The sequence below is a fragment of the Alosa alosa genome, chromosome 1 (genome assembly GCF_017589495.1).
Source record: "Alosa alosa isolate M-15738 ecotype Scorff River chromosome 1, AALO_Geno_1.1, whole genome shotgun sequence".
In the NCBI taxonomy this organism is placed as follows: Eukaryota; Metazoa; Chordata; class Actinopteri; order Clupeiformes; family Clupeidae; genus Alosa; species Alosa alosa.
The window spans coordinates 19,306,133-19,330,810 of record NC_063189.1 but is presented as its reverse complement, the minus strand read 5'-3'; the positions used below and the strand labels follow the sequence as shown (position 1 = coordinate 19,330,810).

The window sequence follows — 24,678 nt, the reverse complement described above, 5'->3', positions numbered from 1 at the left end:
TGTTGGTAGCTCTGTATTACACACTGTGTGAGAGGGGCAAAGGTTTCAACCATCTGAAGACAGCTTGTAATAATATGCAAATGCATAATGCCCTGATATAGTGGTAGTAGGCCCATCTAATTTCCCTCAGTCAAGGCAGTCTGTCTGTCTGTCATCAATTTCATGAGCTAGATATTGTAGCCTAGTGGTTGACTAAGGCCTGCAAAAGGCCTGGCGCTAGACAGAGAACAAAATGTTTTTTAAAACCCCGCCCTCTTATTCAATTCGTGTCATGTGAGCTTTCGAAGATGGCCGCGCCCGGAGAGGTTAATGTCGTGAGAGGATAGGTACATCCTTATGCCCATTCAAGTTGCGAAAAGGCAGCAGGAAGGTGCCTTCACTTTGGAACATTGGCAATTCTGTGTGGACATTACAACCAGTTCCCAATGGTCATGAATAATCATATTCTGTGAGTTCTTTTCTGTGTCCATTTCATGAAACTGCACAGGTAACGTTGTATAGCTTGTTAGTGAATTGAAAACATTGTGTAGGCTACCACATATACCTAGAAACATTTAGCATTTAGAATGGCAAACACTTGTGACAACTTGTGTCATTAGACCGTTGATGGTTTGTCGTTTTAGGATAATTTACGATAGCTAGAATACGTCACGGAGCTAGGAAGTAATTTTTGATTTTGACATGCTAGTCAGCTTGCTAGCAAAAGGTAGCAGCTATCAATGTTGTGAAACAAGTCATTTAGGTAACGCTGCGTTGTTTCCTCTTACAATAGCATAATTGAAGGATTACAGTTTCATCCCGATCAACAGTTCAATGATGAATGAAAGATCGTTGTTTCATCGCATTTACAGCAGTGCATAAACTAGCAAGTTTACAGTGACGTCGACCTAGTAGTAACAGTAGCCTAAGAATAGTAGTAACAGATTAATAATCAACCCTGTGATGCATCTAATGTTACATATTAGGCTATATATATTAACATGTATCACAGCATGGGATATTAATCTGAAGTGCTATCCAACTAATTTGTTACATGGATGTGATGCTCATTTGTCATATAGCTATCATAACTGCCTTATTATCTTGAACTCAAACTACAGAAGCAGGGTGAGCCGTTAGTCTGTTGTAGGACACTACCAGCAAGCTTATCTTTGATGTTCACTCGCAGCCAACAACAAGAGGACTGCCTTGATAAAGAAAAGGGAGGGGTAATTTCATTTTAACAGAAATAACTAAAGGCAGTCATCCCAGGAAGGAAGGGCTCTGGTCTCAGTTGATGTTGCCACCACCACATCTTGTTTGAATTTAACGTTGAAGTGTTTAATATGGTTTCTTCCACAGACCCAAAGATTTTCCTGAATTGAAGAATGACACATTTCTGCGTGCCACGCGTGGTGAGGAGATTGAGCATGTCCCTGTCTGGTGCATGAGGCAAGCTGGCCGTTACTTACCAGGTAAGGCCAGCGGGTTCCTCTCATTTGTCAAATGAAGTCTAGCTAGCAGCTGGACTAGTGTCAGGATTTGAAATCACGTCATCATCACGATAGCAGTTAGGCCTGTAGGAATTGTGTTGGCAAAACAGTGGATCAGAATGCATCATCATGCGTGTGCTACTTTATTTCCTCACGGTGCAGAGTTTAGGGAGTCTCGGGCTGGAAAAGACTTCTTTGAGACATGCCGTTCACCTGAGGCTTGCTGTGAGCTCACACTGCAGGTAAAGACAGCATTAAATTAATTATTTCACTGTGGGACTTGACAGGATTTTGTTTGATGCTCTTTGACTTAGTTGATACAGCAAGCCACCCTAAACACAAGATTCATGGGCTCCAAATGGTTGCCTGTTTGTCTGTAGTTTAATGAACGTAATACCTGTTTGATCTAATACCTGTTTTCTGCTTTCAGCCTCTCAGACGTTTCCCATTTGATGCTGCCATCATTTTCTCTGACATCCTAGTTATTCCCCAGGTAAGGAACGATGGAGTCATCTGACCCCCCTATTAGTCATTGTTAACCAGTTGAGCATGCACTGGGCTCAAAGCTGTGAGTGACACACATTACCCAGTGCCTCACAAGTTTAACACGTTTTCCTGAATGGGTGCACAACAAAACTAGACACTCGCAATTTACAATGTGTACCATATGTGTCTAACTGACTTTCCTGTTTGTGTGTGTGTGTGTGTGTGTGTGTGTGTGTGTGTGTGTGTGTGTGTGTGTGTGTGTGTGTGTGTGTGTGTGTGTTTTCACATGGATGCTTCCAGGCCCTGGGTATGGATGTTCAGATGGTCCCAGGCAAAGGACCTACCTTCCCAGATCCCCTGAAAGAGCCGGACGACCTCCAAACACTGAGGAGCAAGGTGGACGTGCCAGCGGAGCTCGGCTACGTCTTCAAGGCCATCACACTCACGCGCCACCGCCTGGAGGGCAAGGTACCACTCATCGGCTTCACTGGAGCTCCGGTAAGTCTCCAATCTCACCATCCTACATTTACAGACATCAGACAACATGTCACTTTGGACCATTTCATAATGACATTTATTCATTTTATTTATTAGTTGGCTATTCCCAACAAGACACTGAGAAAAGACAATGAACAGAATGAAATATAACGAACTAAGCCTATATTGTCCATATCTCGCTCAGATACAGTTAGAGCGATTGAATCAAAAACTGTGATACAGGCTATAGAGTATAAAGCAATGATACAGGCTATAGAGTATAAAGCAGGAGTGCAGTAGCTGAGTTTGGAGTAGTGCTGTTAAAGGGCAACAGTGGAGGTATATGGTGCAGGTGTTGAGTATTTAAGCAGCAATAGTAGTTGTCGTAGCTGAGTTTGGAAACTCTGTTTGAGGAGCTGACCTTGTTGGAACTAAACCTAAAAGCCTGAGGGTCTGAATCGGAGAGCAATTCAATTGATATGCGTCCACGTGCTGCGCCTCTGTGTGTTTATGCCTGCGCAGTGGACCCTGATGGCGTACATGATTGAGGGCGGAGGCTCCACCACCCACTCCAAAGCCAAGCGCTGGCTCTACCGCCACCCCGAGGCCAGCCATCGGCTCCTCAAGCAGCTTACGGACGTCATCGTGGAGTACCTGGTGGGACAGGTGGCTGCAGGGGCACAGGTAAGCGGATGGAGGATGAGGAACAGGTGGACCTATCCAACACCAAAAATGTGCAAACAAATCAAATTTGCAAACAGTTTTCTGTTTGCCTTGAGTTTTTCCGAGAATGTTTGCAAAAACTCGCAAACAATTTCAAGAGGTAGTTCTCTGCAAACATTTTGGGAGTTGGGCGGAGAGTTAACAGTAACATGGAATGTTTACACAAAATCGTTCAAATGTATCTGTTCAAACAAGCACGTTGGACACGAACCTTTGCCTCTGTTAAACTTGAACGCACCTCAGGTAGTAGAGGGACGTTGGGGAACGAGCTCTCTAACACCAGATTCATGAGGCACCAGAGACACCGGCTTGTGATTGAAGGGTCGAGTAGAGCAGGCCCCAGTCATTGGAACAATATGCCAGTGGTCAGAAATGTGTCATGGCACCTGCCATACTCTTCCATAATTCACAAAGATCTTCAATAATATTACAGTGTTGCATTTTGGGGAATTGTCATAGTTGTTGACAGTTATAGTGCATATCTAACATGCTAATATGTGTCATGCCACCAAATCATTATGTTAGTAGCCATTATGACCATTATTGATAATGCCAGTGCTGTGTCTACACATTTTAATATCATGACATGTTTTTAAGACTTAATTACATTATCTAGGTTGTGGAGAGTTTAGATATGACTGTGCTTAAGATTTAAACAATTTAATACATGTTTGAGAGCTATTTGATGTATTCTAACCAGCTTGTCACCAGCCCGATTCCTAAGCATTGTGTTGTGCATGGCTTTAGGCGTTGCAGGTGTTTGAGTCCCATGCGGGTTGCCTGGGGCCAGTGGAGTTTGGGGAGTTTGCCCTGCCGTATCTCCGAGACATCTCCAAGAGGGTGAAGGAGCACCTGCAGGACTCTGGCCTGGAGAAAGTGCCCATGGTAGGACATGTCATGGTCAAAGTGTTTACCTATAAAAACTGAGTAACGACTTTTCTATTCTATTCTAGATCTATTTTACGAATGACAAAAAGTGTGAAGAAGGACAGCGAGTCCCACAATGCTGTGCTGCGCATGTGTTCCGTGTCTGGAGCACAATGTCTGACCAATTTTGTGGCTTTCATACCGGTAAAAGTAACAGTGAAATGAGGTTGTCGAAAATTATGGGGGCTAAATCAGACACTTTATTAGCCTAAAAGGACAAGCAGAACTTAGTCATTTTATTTCCTACCAGCAGATGGCAGTACATGCATACTGTTTGTGTGAAAAGTTTTACATAATTGTCTTGGCAACAATTATCTCTCCACAGCACATTTGCTCAGTCATGCAGTCAAACATTTGCTTTGCTGTTGGCTTCATTTATGGCCCCACTGTCTCCATTCTCTATGTGGCATAATATAATCAGAAATAGACTCTCTCACCCAGTTCTTTGATAAGAGGTTGTTTTTGGTGTGCTGTCACTGCAGACCTTTTCCCCAAACCTACGCCTATTTGCTCACTCTGTCACGTCTCCACCCGCTTTAGATTGTGTTTGCGAAGGATGGACATTACGCCTTAGAGGATCTATCCGTGTCTCATTACGAGGTTGTGGGTCTGGATTGGACCATTGACCCTCGATCAGCACGGTAAGATCCACCAACCCCCTCCCCCCATGATTCCTAACTGTAATGGATGTGGCCTCTCTCGGACTCCTGGGCCGGCGTCTGGCGGTGAGCGATGGGCTCATTCTCCCCTTGGGGCAGTGATGAACACACTCCATCGCTGCCTCATTGTTTCTCATTGTGTCTGCGCTGGGCGGCAGCTTCAGCTCATGGCCATTTCCTGTCTCTCTGTGCACAGGGTGAGGACTGACGGTAAAGTGAGTCTCCAAGGCAACATGGACCCCTGCGCCCTCTACGCCTCCAAGGTAAGGAGTAGTGTTGTCACCGTGGAAAATGCGACAACATCTGGATTATTCTAGCACAGTGTTAAGAAGTAATGAGCACCGTGAGTCAAAAACATGGGGTACATAATCAGAGCAGCTGATTTATTTTCCTGTCCTGGGGAAAGGGCAGAAGGCCCTCTGAATCAGATCCATCCTCTCATGACTGCAGTTTGAATCACCCCATGTCAAAGTTATAGGGATTTGAATACTGGATTCCTGGAAGTTGGTAGGCCCCTAGTGGCCAATTGTGTAATGTCTCACCACTAAAACATTACAGTTGCCGCTCGTTGTGGCAGATGTCTCGGGTTTTGTTCCCTGTGCTTACTCATAAGTCTAGACATTTATACTATACACTGGCAGGCCAACATGGCAGTCATCATAGTCTTCTCCTCATGAAGCTTTTGTGGGTTACCTCTAATGAGAACAGGACGCTGGGGTTTCATGACCCATCTGAATGTGATCGCACTGCTGTGCTGGTGCCGTCATGAGTCAGGCTAAACGGTCTCCTCTGTATCCCAGGAGCGCATAGCGGAGATCGTGAGGAAGATGCTGGAAGGGTTCGGCACGCGAGGCTATATCGCCAACCTGGGCCACGGACTCTACCCTGACATGGACCCGGAGAGCGTGGGCGCCTTCGTGGACGCTGTCCACAGCCACTCCCGCCAGCTCCTCAAACTCAAGTGAACGCCTGCCTACAGTCCAACCAATACCCTTCACAGTCAGTCAGTCACAAGGTCAATGAGTTCACACGACAGCTCCATACCAGGCTATATAGTGTAGAGATACCCAAGGCTAGCATGCTAAATGCTAGTCTAGCTTGACAGCCATAATATGTAATCAGCATTTTGTGCCATGGCTGTGAGCCGAGAAGAGGAGGATAAGAACTGTTTAACAGGAGGTCGGAAATGCATTGTTTTTCAATGGTTCATTGTTTGACTATGACTTTTGTTTGACTATTAACTATGAATATGTTACGGCACTAAGATATGTGATCATGTGTGTTTGTGTGTATATAATGCTGGATGATTTCTAATTGCAAATAAAGAGCTGTTATTTTATGGATGTCTGTTTGATTTAGAGTAGAAAATTGATTGATGAAGATAAGCTGTAATCTTCATTCCTTATCGGGATTTTGTGTGTTGAGGAAAAAGGCCGAAAAAAAACTATTTTGAAATGAGAATGAAAGCTTAATGATTAAAGAGCTTTATAACATGCTTTATGATGACATTTTGATTATTCATCACAGAATGATTATTCCCATTTCTGCCTTTCCTTCAGAGGAATTCAGAGATATTAATCCCAACTGGTGTTTTTCCCCAAGGCATTAAGCATCCTAGATAAATAAATCTCAAAATCCAGTTGTTTTTGTATTTTTTCTCTTTCTAGTAGGGATTTCATAATTCCACACAAACACTCATGACGTGGAATTAGAGATGGTGGTAGTTGACCAGTGGGCTGGTTTTAGGCCTACTTAAAGCCCTCTGCTGTTGATTGGTTTGAGTTTTCTAGTAGCAGTCCTTTAAACACTTGGAACACCAACATTTTAATTCCGGAGAGAGCGTGGTTCAGTCCCTCTTTAACCTGGTATTTTGGGACATATTCGAGGTGACTACTCGCTTTAATTGTTATTCTCCTGGCTGTGTTATTGTCCTATAGTCCCCATGTCTTTTTTAAAGGACTGACCAAAAAGCAGTGAGCAGGCAACATCAAAGCCCCCCCCCCTCTCCTTTCTGCCTGTCTTTCTCTTTCTCTCTTTTAATCTCTCCTCTATCAGTGTTTCTGTCTTTCTCTCTCTCTATCTTTCTCTGCCCCCTCTATCTCCGTTCTCTCTCTCTGCAGTCGTTCCTCTCTCTCTAATTTGTCTAGGCGCAGGACTCCGTGGTCACCCTTCAGGGTCGGGCTGGTGTGTCCACTGTGCTGAGGGAGACGCTGTAAGCCTCTGGAAAGAAAATGCTGTAATCAATTTGCTGATTAGTGTGGCGTTCTCCCCCTCCTACCCATAAGCCTCTGTCAATCTGGGCCTGTTTGCCTGCTCGGGGCCCACAGCTGCGCTGATGAAGGGTTGGGGGCGGGGGCTGGGGCCTCACGCGTTCTTAGAGCGCTACGCACTGTGCTACCTCAAGGGTCTGTGGGGCATTATTTTTAATTGCAACAATGAATCTACACGGAGAGAAGAAAGAAATAAGCCCTGAATTCCCCAAGGCCTCCTTAAAATAAGGTGTGTGTGTGTGTGTACATGAGAAGGGGGTTCAAGCTCAATCTTTCAGCAGATCACCAGCCCTGAAAATCCAATCTGCTGGCCAAGACAGCCGGCTGTACATCATTTGTCAGGCGCGGGCATCATCAGCGCTCTATCAGATGGGAGTGGACGAGGAGGGCCTCGGCCCGTGATTGATTGGAAATACTAACAGGCTCTGATGGAGGAGAGCCCCAGCCAGACCCAGGACTTACATTAGGAGTTAATGGATCTAAGAAAGAAAAGAAAAAAATGATAATACTAAAAATGCGTCAAAGGAATAACTGGCACCCTGTGCTGAGCTGGAGTACAGATAAGCCCAGCTTGCACCAGTCAGATGACACCATCTATGTGTGGATATTTGGATATCTGTTTTTTTTTAGAGATGATACAGCAAGTGAACACCTGCAGACACGAAATGAAATAACATCTTTCCAACAAGCTGTCCTTATTTCAGCCATACAGATAGGAGGCATCTGATTCCATTAAAGGATTGAAGAGATCAACCTTCTGCAATCAAGACTTCTCATATACAGTATATGACAGACGTGTCTTTGAAGTCACATAGTTATTTTTTAGTCACTTAAAATAGATCTCCTGCAGATTGCCCCAGTCATTATCAGTGTTGTTCGTGTTAATCTTGAGAATTTCACTGTCCAAAAAAAAAGAGAATATATAGAACTGATCTCTCCAGGTTCACTTACTTCACTGTATGCTTTACTAGAGTAGGCAGTGCATCAACACCCTGCCCCCCACTCTTCAAAGCCTTGCCGGCGTCCTGTGCTCCGCTGTTCACCTATCCTCTCTGCACTCAGCCCCGCTCTACCTTCCCAATTACACCGGCCTGCTCGGGGAGCCACCGTGGCAGAACAAAGCTCCTCAAATGAGCTCCCAGTAGAGCGGCAGATCTGACAGCCCAGGCAGCGCGCCTGCCATGCCTGCTTCAGGGGGGGGAGCTGGGCTGAGCTTGGCCAAGGTAGGCGTGAGGGTGTGAGGGAGCAGAAGACAGCAGGGTGAGGGACCTCGGGGTGGGGGGGGGGGGCATCGAGGCATCCCTTAGCCCATGGGTTTGAGAGGACTCCAGCGTGCAAGATGAGAATCTGTCAGCTGATGTTGGAGAGCCAGGGTCAACAATCTGCTGCACTACACACGCACACCTTATATCTTTTGACTGCGCCATGCCATACACCTCCCCCACTAGTCCTCTACTCTCCATCTGACAGCTGCTATAGACATAGAGCAAGGTGCGAAAGCCAATTACTCCACTGTCTCTTGCCTCATGTCACTGCAGTTCTATCACCCCACTGTGGTGGGAAGCACACTTTCTCCTCCTCACTAGCAGAGCTGCTACACTACACCAGTCACACTCCAGCAGATGCCAGCCATCATCAGCCGGCTCACACATGCTCACTCAACCAACTGCTCGTTCACGCGCCCTCCCCCCACCCCCTCCATCTACATCTCTCGGTGTGTTAGAGAGATGGCCTCCACCCCCTCAGAACAGACGTGATGGGGGGGGGGAAGGAATAGCTGCTAAACTGAGTCTACTCAGCAAATGATGTGGTTTCCTAAAGCACCAGCTACTCTCCCATCTGCTCCCACTGTCTGGGGCTGCCATTGTGAACGGCCCCTCTGCTGTGGAGCAGCCATTTTGCTCTGAGAAATGAGAACATGTTACTTTAATAGCTTGTTGTACTAGAAAAGAAAGTGTATTATTATGTGAGGTGATGGAGTGTCGGGAGAATCTCTTGACAGAGTGATTGGAGCAGCCGTGGCTTACTGGTTAGGAAACCAGACTGGTGAAGGGTGGCTGGTTCGTACCCTGAACTGTAGGAAAAATGTGTGTTCTCTAATCATGGATGGGTCAAACACAGAGGAAGAATTTCCCTTGTTAAGATTGATAGCATCTGCTTCTTATCGAAAGCTTTGAGGAAGCAAAGATCCTCACAGAAAGGATCCTGACAGAAACTCAGTGTTGTCAATTCATAAATGACCTAGAACTAGATGTATGTAAAAGACTTATTTTTTATAAGTAAAACTATTAAAAATCTGAAGTTGAAAATTACTTTCATCTGGAAGGCAATGACGTGTTTCACACTTTATTCATAGAAAAGCACTGAAATTCCAACACAAATCATATAAAATGGTAGTAGCATTACATAAATAGTAATAAATTTTTGTTTATAGACATTAGCTCAAGAGGTTGCACAAACAAAAAGTGTTGTTGAACTATACTTTTGTGGCAACAAATACTGGATACCTTTTTTTCTTACAATTCAGTAGCACAAAGAGGCGACAAACACTTTCCCTTAAATAAACAGTAAAAAAATAATAAAATTAAAAACAAAACAAAATTGAAACAGTAGATGAACTAGTGAACAATCTCTACCAGCGATTATTATGCTTTCCTTCTAAAAAGTCTAGGGACGGGTTTAAACACTGGTACAGTTAACACATAGAGACACTCAGAGTATGGGAGTAGGGACTGAGGAAAGCCAAAGGAGGTTTTTTCATTTATTTTTTTGTTGTTTTTCGTTTTATTTGCAATGGCATAGGACCGTCTAATTCCACTACGAGACAAAAAAAAAAGTTTTTTTTTGTATATAACAGGCAACACTAGCTCATCCTGCAGTAATGCTTAGTGAAAAAAGGCAAGTAATCCCTTGGTCTGCTCAGGTCATTCTCCCACTTGCAGGTGAGATTGGGTGGTGATGGTGGCAAATGATGCTTATTACAGGTCCGATGGAAGAGGCTGCACACTGCTAGCCTGTCAGGAGGGTAGCTATTCATGGGAAGAACTAGAAGAGGTTAACATAACCAAACCAAACAAGTACTAAAACCCAAAGCAGAACTAAGAAAGAAAGACAAAGGATGACTTGGGCATGTCTAGTCAAAGGTGAGTCCTTAAAAGAGGTTGAGAGGAGGCTCGGTCTGAGTCTACTTAGTGGTTCACTCCAGAGTAACCTCTCCTTGCCCCTACAAAAGAGGCAATAAAATCAAAAAATCAACCCCCTCTTTTCCTTTGCTAAGCATCGACCATCGAGTTGGGAAGAATTTTTTTTAACGCATCTCACCACAGGGAAGGGCGATGGCGGGCCAACATGGGGCCAAAGGCGATGTTTCTCCATCGCTACAGTCTTAAAAACACACTTTGGTGCTTTGAGAGAATACAATAAGGCTTAAAGTTTGAAGAACTTGTGTGTCAATCTATTGAAGGCAAAGGCCAGCTGCGGTTCGCACAACATGCAGATACTTGTTAGCTGGGAACCGGCTGTATCTATTTGTCTGTCTGTGTCTGTCAAACATTTGGGAAAAATAAACATCCCAGTCTTTCAGTTGGGCTGGGAACCACTCAAGTGACTACTATGTGTGAGTGTGTGTCAGGGAGAGGGGTACCATTACGTGGTCTGCATAGTCTGTTCATGTTTTCTCAATCGTCCTCCCATCTTCAATCTCTTGCAAAACATGTTGCAAAACAGATACAAATGATAACAAATCAAATCAAAAGTACACAGGAGCACCTGAGAAATTTTAAAAGTCTTTCCTCTCTCCTCTTGCTGTTGTCACATTCCCAGCCCACAAAAAATTCAAGTATCTGAAAAAAAAAAACAAAACACAAAACCAACCGGAAAAAAAAAAAAAAAAAAAAAAATACAGTCATCATAAATAATTATAACTTTACAATTTTCTTGAATTGACACTTTCATATTTACAATATCTTAAATGCTTCTGCTACTACGTTTTGTTTCTTTAAGTGATTCCCTGAGAACGGAGTTGAGCATCTCTCTTCACGTTTAACCTTTTCTTTTGTTTCTTTTCTTTTCCTTTCTTTATTCTGACTCCACTCCTCCCACGTTCCTTCAGCTGCATGCTGTCGAGCGCGCTCTAAGTGTTCACACTGTCGAGTGCGCTCTAAGTGTTCACACTGGGGCACTTTATGGGGGGGGGCCATCATGGAATGTGGAAGATAGAACACAATCATTAACCCCACCCCCCCCAGAAAATAATCACAAACAAAAAAAAAAAAGTTTGCCAATTGGGTCAAATTTCCAAGACACTGCGTCTTCAGTCAATTATTTTTGTATGTGTGACAATGAAGTGGGATTTTTTTTTTACTGACCACAGGAGCAAAGCCTGTTGATTGAGCTAGAGTAAAGGACTTGAAGACCAAATTCACTGCCACTGATGACACTCAAATCCAAGCATGTTTCCTGTTTGCTTAGCCGTAAATGCAAGGTGAAATCTGATAAACAAGGCTTTGGGTGGCTACTCAATCACAAGGTTAAGACGTGCTTGTGCACACACCCCCTTGCTCCTTGTTCTTGCTCCTCTCCCAGATGTCCTTACAACAGTGGAACACAAGTAGCATGAGGTGAAAAAAGCAGAAATAGAACTCCTCCCTTCTCCCCCACATGTGAAGGTCAACTGAATGCAAGACCAATAGCTGGTAGTCCACTAAACCAAACTTCACTCCCTCATCCCCCCCCCCCCCAGCCTTCACATATCTGGAGTATATGTGCAGATTGAGGAATGGGCCTAACTTCACCATTAACTCTGACTATCTGCCATTTTGTTCACCTCTGTGTAGTACAAAAATAGCTGTTGCTTCTTGCAAGGGAGATGTGACTTAAGCCCATATGAAGATATATGCTTGGGTAGCTTAGCTGAGGCTAATCAAAAGCAGGGGGCGCCATCTGAGGGGTATCTGGGCGCTGAGCGTTTATGGAATGCCCCTTCCCCCATCACCCGCTCCAGTCCTCCTTACTGCGAGAAGACTCCTCTTTCACACAGACAAATTAAAGCTGAGTCTTGGAATACGGTCGAGGTATTAACACTGGCATAAGTGAGTGGTTGATTGAAGGAATGACAATCTGCATTTTGTATTTTCTGAGTATTCAAGCTTCTGCAGAAAAGAAAAATGAAACACACATCCCCTGACCCCGTCTAGGGAGAGATTCCCCTGGCTCAAAGTATGCCCCACGTTATCATTTGGTTTTATCTTTATGTGCCACTTTTACTTTTGTTCAAACCACAATATGCTTTTCTTACTAAATTAAGCAAAAAATACTCCTCCATTCTTTTGTGTTTCCACTTATCTTCCACAGGTTCTACCTGGTAGAATAACTTAATGAAGAGCGATTACTCTCTCTCACACACACACGCACACTCAAAATCTCACGCACACGTACACAAACGCACACAATTCACAAAACAAATTAAAAATCAAAACGGATAAAATCTAAAAAAAAAGAAATTCACCAAAAATGACAAAACAAGATAAGAGAAAAGATAAATGGATTTAAATAAATGACAATAACAATGACAACAACAACAACAATGCCAAAAACCCAGTTCCTTATGAAAGCCCTTCCCCTCAGCCGAAGCGTTCGCGCACCAGCAGCATGAGCTTCTTCTTGCCCTTGTAGATCTGCTTGAGGTTGTCTATGAACTGGGCGAACTGGATGTGTCCGTCCTGCGCCAGGAGGAAGGTCTCGCGCGCCTTGCTGAGGAACTCGATGAACTCGCCGTAGTGGCGCGGGCTGATGTGCGTGAGGCGCGAGTGCGTGGTGTTGATGTATGCGCTGATGGTGGCGTCCAGCAGCTGCCGCAGCGGCGCCTTGTCCGTCGACATGAGCTTGCCCGAGTTGCGGCGGCCAGGGATGCCGGCCAGGCCCGGCGCAGTCATGGTGCACCGCCGCAGGATGTCCGAGAGCACGGTGGCGCAGTGCACGCTCTTGACCACCAGTGGGATGATGGTGGCCAGCTCGTTCTTGCCCAGCGAGTGGCTGAGGGCGCACGCCCACAGCACGTCGTTGATGGCCGGGTGCGTGTCCTGGTTGTACGCCAGGTTGAGGTGCGCCATGGCCAGCGAGGCCAGCTTGAAGGCGCGCAGCGGGTAGCCGCGGTGCTCCATGTAGCGCGCGATGGTGAACAGCTGCGAGTAGGTCATGCCGGTGGACGCGGCGTCGATGACGATCTGGTAGGCCGTCTCGAAGGCCACGTGGTCCTTCTCACAGAGCGTGAGTGCTGACAGCGCGCAGTTCTGCGGGTCCTTCATGGCACACTGCAGCGCCAGCGTGCGGGCACAACTGGCCAGCTCCTCGCGTTGCGGGTAGTCCAGGCTCAGCCGCAGCACCGTGTTGTGCGACATGACGGTGGCCGCCACGATGCTGGTGGCCTCGGTCGGAGTGAAGAGCGTGTACCAGCCCTGCAGGATGCTGACCAGTGCACGCAGGCCTGACCAGAGACAGAGAGAGAGGGGAACACCATGAGCACAACAAAAGCGATTTCTAACAGCCGCAATGTGTCCTGCATCTGACACCACTGGGAGGAGCTCTATTATTAGCACCTATTACATGATGTGGTTTCAACCAAACACAGCCCCTCACTAATTCTATTTCACTTTGTCCACATCTAGTCCAGCCTTTAGGGCAACAAGGGGTCACTCATTACTTTGGAATGTTATGAGAGGCCCAGGAAGAGAGACCTGAGTGTGGAGAAGCTGTGAGTATACTCAGGACACTAGCCTGAATCCTAACACACATCTCTCTCTGGAGGCCAAATATGGTTTGTTGTAGGAAAGTGATTCATAGGTTGATCAATGCAAAGTGCAAAGGTTTACTGAAGTGAACTGTGACAGATACTGACCGACTTCCGTGGCACAGGTGACCAGCCAGCGCACCATCTCTCTGCGTCTCCAGTTCAGCGTGGACAGGGTCATCCTCATCACCTACAAACACACACACACGCAGAACCGAAACACAACAGACCATTAGAGCTAGCATTAGCATTAGCATTCACACAGGTAGACATAAACACCAGGGGGGGCAGAGAGCTAGCGTTAGCACTGACATTAGCACTGGGGATGGATGGGGGTGCGGGGGGTAGAAGGAGCGGTCACCCCACCTGGAGGCCGAGCTCTAAGGCCACGTTGAGGAGGGTGATGTCTGGAGGGCTGTCGGCTGGCGTGGCGATCTTGAAGGCGTCCTGGGCCAGTTTGAAGATGAGGGATGGGGAGTGGATGTTCTTCTGAATCGCCTCGAGTACCGTCCGCAGCCGCAGCATGTCACCTGGACACACACACACACACACACACACCAAGGGTCAAGAGGGAAAACACCACACACAGAACACAACCTACTGCACTACAGTGCCTTGTGCCAATACTAGTATGAATAACACCCCAGCAAGTCAGAGTCAAAGATCAAAGCTGAAAGACTGCAATGTGTGAGCTTGTGAAATGTGAAATGTTGTGTGTGTGTTTACCTTTTGCTGCAGTGAGCATGGTGGAGGCCACTTCACACTGTTGAGACTCCAGGTGTCCAAGGGTGAACCAACGAGGGTAGCGACTAGGCACAATAGAGATGCCATGGTGACCGACATCGCCTGATGGAGCTGAGGACTCCAACACAGGCAGCCTGCACGTACACACAAGCACACACACACACACACATCAGTCTCCTTCTCACAATTACCCAATAGCCCTCTCTACTGCAAAACCAGATTGTTAGTCTGAAAGGACCAAACCCATAAATACAACACCCCTCACTCACACAAACACACACACCCCCACACACACATAATATATATTATACATATACAGACAGCATGTCATGTTTGGCCACATGCAGGCAGATCCAACAGACCCTTCCCTCCAATGCAGAAAGGCATCAGAAAGATTCCCACAGAGTCGGGAACACAGGGCCGTACACTCAGTCCCATAAACACACAGCAAAATATTCCCCTCTGATCAGAGGGAGAGGACAGAGAGTGGGACTCACCTCATAGCGCGCAGGCCCACTTTATAGGCCAGGTCCGCATCGTGGGGCAGGAGAGCGGTGAACAGGTATTTGGCAAAGGTGTGCATGGGCACACTCTCCCGGTGGATGACCTCGCCCATGCCACTGAAAGGACCACCTGAACACACACACACACACAGAGAGAGAGAGAGAATGAACATGAGTACCACTCAAGTAGGTTTCAACCTTCTCACCATTCAATTCACCTTCCCTGAATACTGCATTAAATGCATAAACAATGTTTGTGTATAGTATTATATAAAGTGGATCAAAGACTCTTCAAAATTACTTTTAATCGATTGATTGGATGGAAGTGAAAACACAAGCCCAAAGTCTCATGACACATCCACTCTGAAAAAAGTGTGATTCCACAGCCTGATCCAATAGAGTCAAGAATGAGAGAGAGAAAGAGAGAGGAAGAGAGATAGAGACAGACAGTCAGAGAGATAGAGAATGTGAGAGAGAGAGAGAGACAGAGAGAGACAAACTGTTCTAGTGGAGCCGAGAGGACTCCAAATGACCCTCACATGGCAGTAAAGAACTGAGCCCATAATAGCTGCTTGAGAGAGAGGAGAGGACACAGGCCAGGGCCTCCAATGGGGCTTTCACATCAAAATAGAACAGCCTCCCCAGAAGAGAGACAGATGTTTGGGAAGTTTGGGAAGCACAACAACAGCACAGTGAGTGACAGACAAAGAGAGGGGGAGAGGGAGAGAGAGAGAGAGAGAGAGAGAGAGAGAGAGAGCCCAGTTAGTGGGTGGGCTGGGGTTGAGCATGGGGTGGGGTTAGGGCAATGGGGAGGCCAGAGTATGTCTCACATCCATCACACACACACACACACAGACACACACAGACACACACAGACACACACAGACACACACAGACACACAGACACACAGAGAAAGAGAGACTCAGCAATATTGTGGATGGGAAGTAGGAAGGAGGAGGGTGGGAGGGTTAAACAGGAGAAGGAACAGAGTGAGGAGGGCGGCAGAAGAATGAATGAATGAAAGAGGAAGAATAAGTGGGATGGAGGAATGCAAGTGGAACACAACACAACCCCACAACGCGGCAGAGTACAGAGGGAGTAAAGACAAAAGCATGCCAAGCATCAGGGTTCCACAGGCAGACTGACCGGGAGGAACCCACACCACACTGTCCCACTAGAGAGGTGGTCAGTAAAAGTCCACACCAGGTGGAGGCCTCTCCTCAAGTAACTCTGTGACCGAGTCGAGGTGAGCGAGCGTCCGGCTGACGTGCGTACCTTCCAGTAGCAGGATGGCCTGCTTGCGCAGCGTCTGCACCAGCAGCTCGTCCAGCACCAGCTCCTGCAGCTTGGCGATGATCTGCTCCTCGTTGCGGCACACCTTGTCCTGGGCGTAGAGGCCCTCGGGCATCAGCCGCTGCTGTCCCATGCCCATCAGTGCCACCTCCAGCGCCAGCGCCAGGTACGACTCGCTGCCGTCCGGGCAGCCCCACACTGACACGTGCTGGTACACCGGCGGCTTGGGCTCGCCAGAGTCTGCCAAGGCAAAGACAGAGGAAACGGTCACACACACACACACATATATACACAGACAGATATACACACACACACACACACACACACACACACACACACACACACACACACACAACACAGGCATATTCACACAAACAAACAATCAAATAACTCAGTGGCATTACAATTGATCTGCAGTTTGGACAGAGTAAATGATGTTGTTTGGGAGTGAACTGGTTCATTTGTGCATTGGCCTTGTTAGGAGAGGGTGAGAGAGAAGGCAGGTGAGAGGGAGACAGTCAAAGAAAAGCGTCAGTGTGTTCATTGGCTCTGTATATTTATGAGGCAAAGGTACATCCCCGCAGGGCTTCCCACGGATGCTTATCTACTGAATGATGTCATTAAACTGGGCCTGAACACTGAGAGCCACTCTGGGTGTCCATGGAGACTGGCATCCATTACTATGAAGTCCAAGAGTAGGACCTCCCGACTGGCTAGAGGTGTCTTTGAATTGCGCTCCATCCTGAGGAACAGGCCAGGAGCATGAGGAGAAACGGACGGAAACAACCAGAAAGAGGCAGACAAAAACAGAACCATCTGTGGCCCGTGGCACGCACTGAGCACACCAAATCCCCAGGCAACTGATCCCCTCGCGCCAATCCTGTTTATTACAGGCGGGGGCGGGGGTTAAGCCCAATCACAACCACCCCATCAGCAGATGAAAGATCGAAAAATACACACAACAACAACAAGCACAGCAGCAACAACAACAACATTGGGCGGGGCGGATCTGTCTCCACTGCCAGCTTAGGTCTCTCTTCGGAGGAGCGCAGTGGTAGCATATGCCTTTATGAGAGCGTTCAAGCAAGTGGGTGCAGAACTGGAGATCCCTTTGTAGGGATGAGAGCAGCTACAAGTAGCCAGTGGACCTCGATGATCAATGGTGTAACGAGTCCTTTTGATGCACTGCAGCGTTCTGGACCATCTGCAAGGCAACAGAGCCGGCCGCTCTTCATGCCAGATCGATTTGGATCAGAGTTATTCTGTGACAGGCCAGTCTCCAAACAGGCCGCAGAATTCCTTACACACACACACACACACACACACACACGGCGTCCTCTGTTTCCCGTTTCGTCTCTCTCTGTGTCTCTCTGCCTGAACTGGGACACGTGGGAAGCTATGTTCATGTTCATGTTGTTGATGTTGTTATTGCTGTTGGTGCTGCTCTCCCCTGCTGTGTTGGGTGCCATCATCTGGTTGCTGTGACTGGCTGTTCTCTCTTTTGTGCTGTGACCTCAGGACCCTGCCATTGGATGAGAAACTCTATGTGCCCACCCACAACAATCCCCTCAGCACACCAGCTGTTCCCAGCTGTGTCAGGGTCAAAGAAAGAAGCTGAACCACTCTCACTCACAAAAACAACGTCCAGGCATAAACCAAACAGAAGAGACATAAAACACATACACACACACCCTATCTGTCCCATCTCTTTCGCACTCGGTTACAGCCACGCACACACACACACACACACACACACACACACACACACACACACACACACACACACACACTGAAACCCAATTCATTGTACCACTCGCTCGTATTGTCCCTGTGCACAAAGGCCTCCCTGTGGGCTCTTCACAATAGCGCTACAATGCCCATCTCCTTATTTGGCCTGGCTGTCGAGGGGACACATGGAATGCAAAGGCCGATTGATTTTATACATTTACACCCCTGTGGGTGCAGCCCGACCTTTTCCACTTCAATAGTACCCCCCCACCCTCCCCTCCTGCCTCCGTGCTCTTTCCACTGCTCTGCCACTGGGCCCTTTTGTGTGGACGGAGCGGAGGGGCACCTCATTGCCACGGCCTGAATGACTTTCTGAGCGCCATGCTAGCTTTCTGCTAATGTGCCTTTATAGAGTTAACACAGGTAGGGCTGCCTTTAAACGGTCAGTGTACTGTGCGTTATGAGCAAATAAATGTGTGTGTTAACAGAGAGGCGCCAGATAGCTTGTGTGCCAACAAGCAGTGTATTGCAGTGTATAACGGCAGCGTTTTCTCAAATCAAATGGGAATGTGCAGGGAGGTTGGTGTCTATACTCTACCTCCTGTATCCATGGCGTTGTCATCCTCCACTCGACAGGTCTCTGTGAGAGTGGCAAAAAGGCAGCCAATGGGGTCCAAGGGATGGCCGACCCACCCCTCAAGATTTGTAGTTGTGGTCATTCCTCTCTGGAGGAGCTCTGTAGGTGAAAAGGAAAGAAAGAAAGAAAGAAAGAAAGAAAGAAAGAAAGAAAGAAAGAAAGAAAGAAAGAAAGAAAGAAAGAAAGAAAGAAAGAAAGAAAGAAAGAAAGAAAGAAAGAAAGAAAGAAAGAAAGAAAGAAAGAAAGAAAGAAAGAAAGAACCTTTATAACTCTCCTAAACACAATCTCCACAATGAGAACAGGGCACTGAGCGACATTGGCCAGCCACAGTCCCGTGTTTGTTTCCAGTGGAAGGCAGTCCTGAGATAAATCAGATTCCAGTGCAGTTGGAAACACACAATGCCCTTAGCATGCCACACGACTGCATTCCACAAACCCTAAAGTAATTACGCACAACCTGCCACGGCTCCTCATCCACTCCCAGAGACATCAAAAGAATGCAGCGCTGCAGTTGCACTAGAAAAGGGCTCTTGTTACAGCGCAGATAAGGCCAGTTTCTTTGGCTTTGGACTGCCCAACAATGAGGCCATTGTGGGAACATGGTGGTTATAGGTTTTATGCCACTTTGCTTAGATAAGACTTATGTGGTAAGTGGTGTGTGTGTGTGTGTGTGTGTGTGTGTGTGTGTGTGTGTATATATGTGTGAGTGCATGTGTGAGTGTGTGTGTGTGTTACCTTTTTTCTGGTGCTTGTAAATGTCCAGCTGTCGATGCTGCTGTAGCCGCAAGGTGTTGATGATGGCCACGGCCAGGCGCAGGGCTTCCCGTGGGTAACCATGAGAACGTAGAGCGTCCACTCGTGCGCAGGCGGTCGGCACATGATCTGGAACAGAACCGCGGCTGATGACGATCACAGCCACCCAAACAACTCCATCCTTCTGTATTTAATCTGGCCCTAGCCTAAATCTTCCCCAGCAAGCTTAACATTATGCAAATGTGGTGCAAGGCCTCCATTTAAGCTCTTGGAGGAATTTAAAGGCTTATGGCTAATTATGGGGAGACCCTTTCTGGGAAGGAGATGCTGCCTTCTAGTGAAGTCAAACAGTCAACTGTGCTTCATCACAAGCATGGCATCTCCTTTCCAGTCAAATCATCCATGCCATTATGGAGCAGTGGTCTCTCCGTCTGAGCACTAAGCACGGCCCTAGTGAGCTTTAGCTCCTCGCTACGCAATCCTCTCCCAGGTAAACGCCTTTTTATATCGTTTGCAAAGTGCCAATGACATGCGTATGACGTAGCCAGCCATGGATAAGGCTTACATCCATCCCCCTGTACTCCTCCAACTTTCCCCAACTGGAATCCGTAGTCATTCTAAGTGTTTATTGCTTATTATTATTATTATTATTTCATTATTATTATGTACATTTGGGCATGCGCATGGTGGAGTGAGAGTGCAGGTCTTACCCAGCCAGAGTGGCAGGCCCTGGGGGTTGAAGAGCAAGCTCTCGCCCTCTCTCTGGTAGGCCGGAGACATGTAGAAGTCACTGCTGATGATGCGCTGCAGGTGACTGTCCTGCCAGTGCAGGTCGCACGCTTCGATGGCCCGAGTGAAAACTGTACGCCGTGGCCGCCCCAAAGAGTCTACTGAGGGAGAGAAAGATGGAGAGAGAGAGAGAGAGACAGAGAGAGAGAGAGAGAGAGAGAGACAGAGAGAGAGAGAGAGAGAGTTCAGTCTGGCAGGTGAACAAATCGTAAAAAGATCTCCTTCAGACTGCACTGAGGATTGGAAGAGCATTAAGTCAACCATTGATCGTCTTTGAACCTGGCTCTGGTATTTGGGTGAAGGCAATGGGATTGAGATCTTTATAGAGGAAGAGGGTTTAGCGTATGCTGCAGTGAGGTCAACCGCAGGCCAAGACTCTGGTCAGGGTTGGGAGTACGATAGAGATGTTAAGGGAAGGGAAGAGACACAGTGCGTTGGGTGTTTAAAAAAAACAGCACTGCGCCCATCTGCTGAGCCTGTGGCCCGCTAACAGAGTTACGTGGGGATTGAGGGTTTAAGCGTGAGGGTGTGGATGCGGAGCTGACCTTGGGCCAGGTTGCTCTGCGGCAGGGCGTTGGTGATGTTGGGCAGCTCGCTGCCGTAGTTGCCATCCTCCAGAGGGCAGATGTCCATGTCGCTCCACTTCTTCAGCTGCTTGAGCCAGCCGCCCTTCTCCTCGCTCTTGCAATGGGGGTTCAGCACGATGCACACCCACAATGCACCTGGGCGGACGACACGTGTGGTTAGTACACATACACATCATATCATCATAACAATCAATCGTCTTAACAACCAAACATCATCATAACAACCAAGTGTCCGCGGAAGAGGCTGAAATAGAACACTTTTGTTCAAGTGGGAGGACTACATTCATATCTTTGCCCAACAATAAACTACTACTTCTCAAGTGGGCTGAGAAGCATCAAGGTTTTAATTAAATAAACCTTAACAGATTCATTGAGGCTATATATGTTGGTCTACTTGAAGTGTGGCAATAAAAGTGTTATTATTTCTTGGACTGGCCCCCCTCTCTGACGTGCACATGTTGACCAGCGCGGCTGACACTGACCAGGCTCGTGGCCATGACGTCAGTGCTTCCCAAACAGAGTGCATTTGGGCAGAGAGTGAGATTTGGCAGGTGCTGCTTGGCTCACGCAGCCTTGTATAACTGGCAGTGGCGCTCCGCACATCTCTGTAGCTAGGTAACAGATGGTCCGGCCGGTGTTCTCTCCCTCTCTCTCGCTCTCTCTCGCTCTGTCACATCCAGTCCAGTGGAGCAACACTCATTGGCTGTAGGGCTAATCAATGTGGCAGGGGGTCTCACAACTTCAACCAATCAGCAAGCTGGGATTGCTTCGACTACAGCTGACTGTGGCTTGTTTTCAGTAGACTGCTGCTAGGAGAGGAGCGTCCCTTCCTGGGCAAATGAAAGCTAATGCCGGTGATGATGGAGTGCCTGCTCAGTCGGCCGCTCACACCGAGGTTTGGTCTCGGCGGAGCTGACCAGAGAGGCAGCCGAAGGCTTAGCTTTCAAACGAGCCTCCCAAGGATGCGCTCCCATCGACTGCTTTAAATGGCCCCCGGATCAATAGCGACGAGCTTGAAAAGCCCATTGATCTGGGGGCCCTTTCATGCCGGTTCCGGGCCCTTTCTCCCAGCGCAGCGCGGTCCGCTGGGGCCCCCGATGGCTGCCATCACTGAGGGGGTTCAGGAGGTTAGGCCACGTCCACTGCTGGGAGATTACCCATCCAGTCCAGCCCAGACACCAGCAAAGCTCCCACACTAAACGTGTGCACAAGGCCAAAGCTATTGAACCGCTGCACAGTTCCAGGTAGTGGTGATAATATCCCCCCGGTTCAATTAGACAGTGCTTAGAGTCCTGGAATGAGGCGATTAACCTGAACACCAGACCACATTATGGCCATGAAATGGATGGACATTGATGGCTGACGAATATGAAGACACATTTTGCACTTTCACACGTATTCGTTCAAAACCTTTTCTTGTTGGCTATTTGTTGGACAGACAGTTTCCCATGGTGCTACTGTTAACTCACCCAGCTCGTCCCAGAGCTGCCGACACTTGTCCGTCATCCCTGTGCCCTGCTGTCTCCATAGCGACAGACGAGGGTCAGCCATGAACTGCTCGGTGATCAGGGTCAACATGCGAGCACCGTTAGAGTCGCGCATCCGCAGCATCTCCCGCACCTGGACACAAATACACACACAGGCTTCAAAAACAGACCTTCCTGCATTTACAGATCCAAACAAAGGGCTGGGGATTTGGCACACACACACACACACACACACACACACACATCTGAGCTTTCACAGTGCAAGGTAATATAGCAACTGAACAAGTGGGATGAAGGCTAGGGTGTCACTATTCATCATTCTCCTGGGGCAAGGCGAGAGCAGTGACAGGCTAATCTAGAGGCCCAATGCAGACTCAGCCAGCAGAACTAATGATCTAATACCATCATAGCCAGATTACAATACTTTAGACTGCAATTAGGCACCAAGGCAAAGAGCGCGGCCAATGCATGCATATATATATATATATATATATATATATACATACACACACACACACAAAGGAAGAGGAGGAGAGGAGCAGCCGGCTGGAATTTCCTATGCAGAAGATGAAGATATGGGAGGCGCTGAAAGCTGGCCGTCACGCTGGAGATAGAAAATGAGAGGCGGCGTGACATTTAATTAAAACACATTGATTTAAATGGGCCTCCCAGGACTGCATGGTCTCATAATTCATCAGGATGGAACCTTTGGTATTGAGCATTTCTTTGACATGTGTGCAGTGCAGTACAGTGTGCACGCACACGCACACGCACGTGCAACTTGACATTGTACAAACTTCTTGAACAAACACAGTAAGATAGCCATGCTCAAACATAGATGTATTCACGAATAATTATATAAATTCTTATATAAAAAAAGAAAAAAAGGAATTTGCCAAAACATACACTTCTCTTTCTCTCTCACACACACACACACACACAGAGACAGAGAAACACCAACCTTGGCAAACATGGAGTTGAGCTGTTTGCCGGAGCCATAGTAGCCTCCCTGGGACAGGAACTGTTTGACCTGTTCCCTGACCTGCTCCTCGTCTAGGTGCCAGCAGTTATCATCGTCAATACTGGCCCCAGCCGTGGGGTCCGGCGCACCTGCACAAACACAAATAAAACACACGTCAAATAAATATACTGTATATAAAATAATAATAAAAGAAAATAAAAACCTTTATAAAAAAATATTCAGACACGCTGTAACTCAGATTGCCTGTTTTGAACAACATGATATAAGAAGCATTCCGACAACTCGCACACCTACACGTTTGCCTTTGAGAGTGAAAAGTAAACAATTTAAACACCCATACAGTGCTGCATATAAACAAGCAAGCTGCAGGGTTCTATATATATATTGGTGAGTGTTTGTGCAGCAATGGGAGTGTGGGGGTGGGGTGGGCTGGGGGGTAGTTGTGTACTACTCAGCTCAACTCCCACAGTCCTCTATTACGGTCTAAAGCAAAGGCGGCCCGGAGTGGTGGAGGCTGTGCAGAGGGTCCATCTCATCACACCACTTCCCCTCCGATCTCTGGACGTTATGTGCTATAATTCTTTAGGGATGAGTGCATTAAGGCAGGATGGGTCTTACCACATGTTCAGCGCACACCCACCCAATCCTCTTTAGGTTAAAGCTCTCACAGAACGAGGAGAACTTTCTAGCACTTTGGAATATCCTCTTCAACCCCCATATATACGGACTACACACATTGCCCAAGAGCTTATTAAAGGAGAAGAGAGGCACCGTTTGTAAAAGCTCCAACACTGGATGTCAACTATCCCCAGCCTGTGCACTCGCAGTCCCGCTAGGCTATGTCACTATGATAGTCCTAATTTGCGTGCAGGTATGCTAAGAGCTAGGCTACGTCACTAGCATAGTCCTATTTGCGTGCAGGCATCACTAGCACAGTCCTATTTGCGTGCAGGTATGCTAAGAGCTAGGCTATGGCATTAACATAGTCCTATTTGCGTGGAGGTCTGCCAAGAGCGACGTGTCGTCATCGCTCTGTCCTTGGGCTCTATCGGTCATTTTGTTTGTGATAAGAGGATGCAGCACAGATAATATCTTAATAGGATAGGACCCAAATTATGTGGCTTAAGATCATCTTTCTCTTATGATACAAGAGCCTGTGTATGTTTGTGTATGCGTGTGTGTTTATGAGTGTGTGTGTGTGTGTGCTCGTGTTTGTGTATGCATGTGTTTTTGTGAGTGCATGTATGTGTGTTTGTGTATGCATGTGTGTTTGAGAGTGTGTGTATGTGTGTTTGTGTATGCATGTGTGTTTGAGAGTGTGTGTGTGTGTATGTGTATGTGTGTGTGTGTGTGTGTGTGTGTGTGTGTGTGTA

The 24,678-nt window shown here is 47.2% G+C and overlaps 2 protein-coding genes across 3 annotated transcripts in view; one reads left to right on the top strand and one right to left on the bottom strand.

The window, feature by feature from the left end:
- The first annotated feature begins 280 nt into the window (after positions 1–280).
- Positions 281–6,083, top strand: urod (uroporphyrinogen decarboxylase). The gene is made up of 10 exons (XM_048247422.1): positions 281–448; positions 1,342–1,454; positions 1,635–1,714; positions 1,903–1,965; positions 2,259–2,456; positions 2,958–3,119; positions 3,906–4,043; positions 4,626–4,726; positions 4,941–5,007; positions 5,545–6,083. Exons 1-10 carry the CDS (start codon positions 426–428, stop codon positions 5,707–5,709), a joined length of 1,110 nt encoding a protein of 369 aa, XP_048103379.1. The 5' UTR covers positions 281–425; the 3' UTR covers positions 5,710–6,083.
- Positions 6,084–11,212: 5,129 nt separating this feature from the next.
- The window catches only part of zswim5 (zinc finger, SWIM-type containing 5), a 45,942-nt gene continuing 32,476 nt past the window's right edge, over positions 11,213–24,678 (bottom strand). The window contains exons 3-14 of one of the 2 annotated variants that reach the window (XM_048252896.1): positions 23,285–23,433; positions 22,306–22,456; positions 20,795–20,971; positions 20,171–20,347; positions 19,443–19,589; positions 18,669–18,806; positions 16,325–16,582; positions 15,043–15,178; positions 14,528–14,679; positions 14,168–14,331; positions 13,910–13,991; positions 11,213–13,498 (exon numbers count right to left, since the gene is read on the bottom strand). In XM_048252896.1, the coding sequence (XP_048108853.1) occupies positions 12,636–13,498; positions 13,910–13,991; positions 14,168–14,331; positions 14,528–14,679; positions 15,043–15,178; positions 16,325–16,582; positions 18,669–18,806; positions 19,443–19,589; positions 20,171–20,347; positions 20,795–20,971; positions 22,306–22,456; positions 23,285–23,433 (2,594 nt within the window). In that variant the 3' untranslated portion in view covers positions 11,213–12,635. Of the gene's footprint in view, positions 13,499–13,909; positions 13,992–14,167; positions 14,332–14,527; positions 14,680–15,042; positions 15,179–16,324; positions 16,583–18,668; positions 18,807–19,442; positions 19,590–20,170; positions 20,351–20,794; positions 20,972–22,305; positions 22,457–23,284; positions 23,434–24,678 lie in introns of both variants that reach the window. The other variant, XM_048252888.1, reaches the window with a different exon arrangement.

Coding starts and splice junctions, on each gene's coding strand:
- urod (XM_048247422.1), top strand. CDS start 426: ATGGTCATGAATAATCATATTCT. Junction 1,715..1,902: donor GCTGTGAGCTCACACTGCAG/GTAAAGACAGCA, acceptor TTCTGCTTTCAG/CCTCTCAGACGTTTCCCATT. Junction 4,727..4,940: donor ATTGACCCTCGATCAGCACG/GTAAGATCCACC, acceptor CTCTGTGCACAG/GGTGAGGACTGACGGTAAAG.